Source organism: Budorcas taxicolor, chromosome 12 (genome assembly GCF_023091745.1).
Source record: "Budorcas taxicolor isolate Tak-1 chromosome 12, Takin1.1, whole genome shotgun sequence".
Taxonomy (NCBI): Eukaryota; Metazoa; Chordata; class Mammalia; order Artiodactyla; family Bovidae; genus Budorcas; species Budorcas taxicolor.
In genome coordinates this window covers 71,805,711-71,811,710 of record NC_068921.1, presented here as the reverse complement: position 1 = coordinate 71,811,710, position 6,000 = coordinate 71,805,711, and the positions used below count along the sequence as shown (strand labels likewise).

The following is a 6,000-nucleotide window of genomic DNA, read 5'->3' as shown; positions in this document are numbered from 1 at the left end:
AAGAGCTGATAACTTTGCCTCCCACCTGCGTGAGGCTTCTGGAAGCGTCTACCTGGGTGTTTCCTGGTCCTGCAGCCCCACACGTGGCACGCTGCATCCATCCTATGCGTGTGGCAGCACCTGCACAGAGCGGGTGCCTCAGAGGTGGACCCTGGAGGCTGCTCAGTCTTGGGAGGCGGACCTGGTGCACAAAGGGCGCTCCACTCTCAGAAGCAGAGGTTCTCAGGCTCCGGCCCAGTGGACCTGTGAGGCGGCCAGAATCCAGCATCCCTGCCAGAGCCTCCAGGAGCAGCAGGAGCCCCACGGCCGCCTGAGCAGGAAGACCCCGGTCTGTGTCCGCCTTGGCCGGCAAGATGCTGCCTGTGTCCTCGGAGGTGAAGACCAGCCCGCTGCAGAAGGCGAACTTCTGCTCGCGCCTGTTTGTCTGGTGAGTGCCCTGTCTGAGCTGTGACATTCCACCGGGGGCGCAACACTGTTGGCTTCTGTTGGGGATCAAGGGACAAAGCGAGGGAGTGTGCCTGGGAGCCTGGGGCCGGTGGGGTTGGGAGGGGTACCAAGGGACCTGGTGTCAGGGAAACTGAGTGTCCCTGCCTTGCTGCTCTCCACCCAGCCAGCCCCAGAGCCTGAGAGCTGATGCAGCAGGAGCAGAAGGCAAGGAGGTTTCTCAGGGAGAGTCACTGCCCAGCAAGAGAAGGGACTGGGCTCCCTACTCTCCACCTTATCCAGTGGCCTCAGAACCACTCAGGAATTCACTGTCAGTTCTGAAATAAGCTGCAACTGCACCCCTGCCCCCACCAAGCAAGCAGCTTGTGAACAATTATCTTTATCTATTTAGTGCCCTGAATCTTTGCCATCTTCCAATAATGTCCCCACCTTTTCCCATGTTCCTTAGGTGAACATCTGAGTTCCAACTGCCCTGGGCTCCCTCTCTCCCCCGTCTATAACCATGTCTTTCTTTCTGTCCTTCACTCCCTGTGTAGTCCTGTATGTCCTGGTACCCAGTTTTGGCCAATTTCATGTGTGTACAAAACGCTATTGTTTTTTATGAAATGAATGGGACATTATTCTGGAACATGTGTTGCTTTTGCCTGGGACACACAGCCAGGAATAGAGTGTGTATTTGACCACAGCCCCTGGCCCTATTGTGAATATCTATCTCCACTTCTACCTTTGAGAACAAAACCCTGGGGATGGGGTCCCTGAAACCTGTGGGGTCTTATCCAGATATCTATTCTTCAGGGAAGCAGTGCATGGTCTTGATGCAGGTGGTCCTGCCCAGGAGTCCTTTGGTCCTGAAACCACTGACAGGTCCATGAGCTGGGAGGAAACACAGAGATGAAAAGCACTGCAGAGAGCTGAAGCTCTTAATTGAAGTCTTCATCTAATAGCTGGGACTACAGATATGCAGGCCTGAACCTTTGGATTTTAATCACACTTGGGTGATTATTAGGTCTTTTGTTTCTGGACCCTAACCCATTTATCTTTTCCACAAATTCTGACACTTCTTTTATTGGACAGTCTAGGGGATCCCCAGGGGGATGGCAGCTCCTATGCTTGCTTGGATGGTGGTGTATTCAGTGCATTTAGCTACATCCCTTGGCTATTTGATCGCCCTTTAGGAAAGAGGGGCCTAGAAGAAGGAATATGTGTGTGGTTACCATAAATAATAGCAAAGTAGACAAATGTCTCCTTAACATCAAGTAGGGCAAGAAGCTCTCAAAGCACATTCTGTTTGTTGACTTTGAAAATGCATGTGCATAGAAATGGAAGGTGAAGACTTCCATTTTCATTGGCACCCATTTCCAGCTTTTCTGCTGGGGAGGAAGGAGCTATTACCTCTTATTTCATGCTTGAAGACTCTGAAGCATAGAGGTTGAGTAGTTCCCTACCATCACACAGCTAGTAAGTGGTAGAGTGGGATCTCAAACCAGGAAGTCTGGTTCTGGGGTCTCTGTTTCTTGTGTATGTAACTGCTGTGCTTGCCATAGAATTGGTTGCCTGGACTTGTTCCAGGGTCCTGGCCCAGACTGAGACCCCTTATCATCATGGGGAGGTTCTTTCTCCACTCAGATTCCCATAACCAACAAGTAAACTGGTGGTGAGACTGGTAGAGCACACACTTTGCTCAATGACCAAAGAATGAGAAATGGAGACTTAGTTTGCAAGTCAACCTCTCAGCCCAACTGGGTATATAGGAGGGTTGAAGTAAAAGGAAGGGAATCAGGTTAAGAGAGGGAGGAATATTCATGGCTTACCCAATAACGTGGTGTGATTTGGACCTGAAATTAAGGCAGCACTGCTTTTCAGCCCTTGTATGAGCTCTTGGCTTTGTTGTCATAGTCACTGTCAACTGTAGTGGTCTGGTTGGTGTGTCATTTATCATGCTCATATATTACAGTGGATTCATAATGAGTCTGTGTCTATTAGAGGTTAGGTCTTCTGGCATTTGGGTCCTACCTAGTTCTAGTCAGTTTTTTTTTTTTTTTTCTTTCCTTTTATGAATGAGCCTGAAACTCAGATAAGAGAGGTTGGTTTTCATTCGAGGGAGGGGCAGGAATATATTTCTGGGGCATCAGCCTTATCTTTTTATTGCTCCTTATTACTGAAGGGGCAAAGGTTCATCTTCTGATCCTGCTACCTGCTAAGCGCAGGCGTTGTCACATGTTGGATTCAGTTCAGTTCAGTTGCTCAAAATGTCTGACTCTTTGTGATCCCATGGACTGCAGCACACCAGGTTTCCTTGTCCATTGTGAACTCCTGGAGCTTGCTCAGACTCATGTCCATCGAGTTGGTGATGCCATCCAACCAGCTCATCCTCTGTCATCCCCTTCTCCTCCCGCCTTCAATCTTTCCCAGCATCAGGGTCTTATCCAATGAGTCAGTTCTTCACATCAGGGGGCCAAAGAATTGAGTTTCAATCTCAGCATCAGTCCTTCCAATGAATATGAAGGAAAGATTTTCTTTAGGATTGACTGGTAGGATCTCCTGGCAGACCAATGGACTCTTAAGAGTCTTCTCCAACACCACAGTTCAAAAGCATCAATTCTTTGGTGCTCAGTTTTCTTTATAGTCCAAACCTCACATCCATACATGACTACTGGAAAAGCCATAGCTTTGACTAGACAGACCTTTGTCAGCAGAGTAATGTCTCTGCTTTTTAATATGCTGTCTAGGATGGCCATAGCTTTTCTCCCAAGGAGCAAGCATCTTTTAATTCATGGCTGCAGTCACCATCTGCAGTCATTTTGGAGCCTCCAAAATAAAGTCTGTCACTGTTTCCATTGTTTCCCCATTAATTTGCCATGAAGTGATGGTACCAGATGCCATGATCTTCATCTTTTGAATGGTAAGTTTTATGCCAGCTTTTTTCACTCTCCTCTTTCACCTTCCTCAAGAGGCTCTTTAGCTCCTCTTTGCTTTCTGCCATCAGCTCAGTCAGTCAGTTCAGTCACTCAGTCATGTCCAACTCTTTGTGACCCCAGGAACTGCAGCACACCAGGCCTCCCTGTCCATCACCAACTCCCAGAGTTTACCCAAACTCGTGTCCATTGAGTTGGTGATGCCATCTATCCATCTCATCCTCTGTCATCCCCTTCTTCTCCTGCCTTCAATCTTTCCCAATGTCAGGGTCTTTTCAGATGAGTCAGCTCTTAGTATCAGGTGGCCAAAATATTGGAGTTTCAGCTTCTATATCAGTCCTTCCAATGAACACCCAGGACTGATTTTCTTTAGGATGGACTGGTTGGATCTTCTTACAGTCCAAGGACTCTCGAGAGTCTTCTCCAACACCACAGTTCAAAAGCATCAATTCTGCACTCAGCTTTCTTTATAGTCCAACTCTCACCTCCATACATGACTACTGGAAAAACCGTAGCCTTGACTAGATGGACCTTTGTTGACAAAGTAATGTCTCTGCTTTTGAATATGCTATCGAGGTTGGTCATAGTTTTCCTTCCAAGGAGTAAGCATCTTTTAATTTCATGGCTGCAATTACCATCTGCAGTGATTTTGGAGCCCCAAAAAATAAAGTCAGCCACTGTTTCCACTGTTTCCCCATCTATTTGTCATGAAGTGATGGGACTGGATGCCATGATCTTCGTTTTTTGAATGTTGAGCTTTAAGCCAACTTTGTCACTCTCCTCTTTCACTTTCATCAAGAGGCTCTTTAGTTCCTCTTTACTTTCTGCCATAAGGGTGGTGTCATCTGCCTATCTGAGGTTATTGATATCCCTCCTGGCAATTCTGATTCCAGCTTGTGCTTCATCCAGCCCAGCCTTTCTCATGATGTACTCTGCATAGAAGTTAAATAAGCAGGATGACAACATGCAGCCTTGACGTGCTCCTTTTCCTATTTGGAACCAGTCTGTTGTTCCATGTGCAGTATTAACTGTTGGTTCCTGACCTGCATACAGATTTCTCAAGAGGCAGGTCAGGTGGTCTGGTATTCCCATCTCTTGAAGAATTTTCCACAATTTACTGTGATCCACACAGTCAAAGGCTTTGGTATAGTCAATAAAGCAGCAATAGATGTTTTTCTGGAACTCTGCAACCTTGCCTTATTCTCCCAATTTGGAACCAATCTCTTTTTCCATGTCCTGTTTTAACTGTTGCTTCTTGACCTGCATACAAATTTCTCAGGAGGCAGGTCAAATTGTCTAGCATTCCTGTCTCTTGAGGAATTTTCCCCAGTTTGTTGTGATCCACACAATCAAAGGCTTAGCATTAGTCAATAAATCAGAAATAGACTTTTTTCTGTAATTCTCTGGCTTTTTTCTGTGATCCAACAGATGTTGGCAATTTGATTCTTGTTCCTTTGCCTTTTCTAAATCCAGCTTTAACATCTGGAACTTCATGGTTCTTGGTACTATTGGATAATTTTGAGCATTACATTGCTAGCGTGTGAGATGAATGCAATCGTGTGGTACTTTAAACATTCTTTGGCATTGCCTTTCTTTGGGATTGATGAAAACTGAACTTTTCCAGTCCTGTGGGCAACTGCTGAGTTTTCCAAATTTGCTGGCATATTGAATGTACCAATTTAACAGCATCATCTTTTAGGATTTGAAATACCTCAACTAGAATTCCATCACCTCCACTACCTTTGTCCTTAGTGATACGTCCCAAGGGCTTACTTGCCTTCGCCTTCTAGGATGTCTGGCTGTTGTCCAGTGATCATACCACCGTTGTTATCTGGGTCATGAAGATCTGTTTTGTATAGTTCTGTGTATTTTTGCCACCTCTTCTTAATATCTTCTGCTTCTGTTACATTCATACCATTTCTGTCCTCTATTGTGTCCATCTTTGCATGAAATTTTCCCTTAGTTTCACTAATTTTCTTGAGAATATCTCTAGTATTTCCCATTCTAATATTTTCCTGTTTCTTTGCCTTGATCACTAGGAAGGCTTTCGTATCTCTCCTTGCTATTCTTTGGAAGTCTGCATTCAGATGGGTATATCTTTGCTTTTCTCCTTTGCCTTTATGTTGTCTTCTTTTCTCAGCTATTTGTAAGGCCTCCTCAGACAACAATTTTGCCTTTCTTTTTCTTGGGGATGGTCTTGATCACTGCCTCCTGTACAATGTCACTAATCTCTGTCCATAGTCCTTTAGGCACTCTGTCTATCAGATATAATCCCTTGAATCTATTGTCATTTCCACTCTATAATCATAAGGGATTTGATTTAGGTCATATCTAAACAGTCTAGTGGCTTTCCCTACTTTTTTCGATTTAAGACTGAATTTTTCACTAAGGAGTTCATGATCTGAGCCACAGTCAGCTCCTGGTCTTGTTTTTGCTGACTGTATAGAGTGTCTCCATCTTCAGCTGCAAAGAATATAATCAATCTGATTTTGGTACTGACCATCTGATGATGTTCATGTGTAGTCTTTTCTCATTTTGTTGGAAGAGGGTGTTTGCTATGACCAGTACATTCTCTTGGCAAAACTCTGTTTGCTTTTGCCCTGCTTCATTTTGTACTCCAAGGTCAAATTCACCTGCTATT

The 6,000-nt window shown here is 45.1% G+C and overlaps 1 protein-coding gene across 1 annotated transcript in view; it reads left to right on the top strand.

Annotated features, from left to right (window-relative positions):
* The first annotated feature begins 266 nt into the window (after positions 1–266).
* Positions 267–6,000, top strand: part of LOC128057633 (ATP-binding cassette sub-family C member 4-like) — a 163,668-nt gene continuing 157,934 nt past the window's right edge. Inside the window, exon 1 of the mRNA XM_052650094.1 lies at positions 267–427. Within this exon, the coding sequence (XP_052506054.1) occupies positions 354–427 (74 nt within the window). The 5' untranslated portion in view covers positions 267–353. The remainder of the gene's footprint in view (positions 428–6,000) is intronic.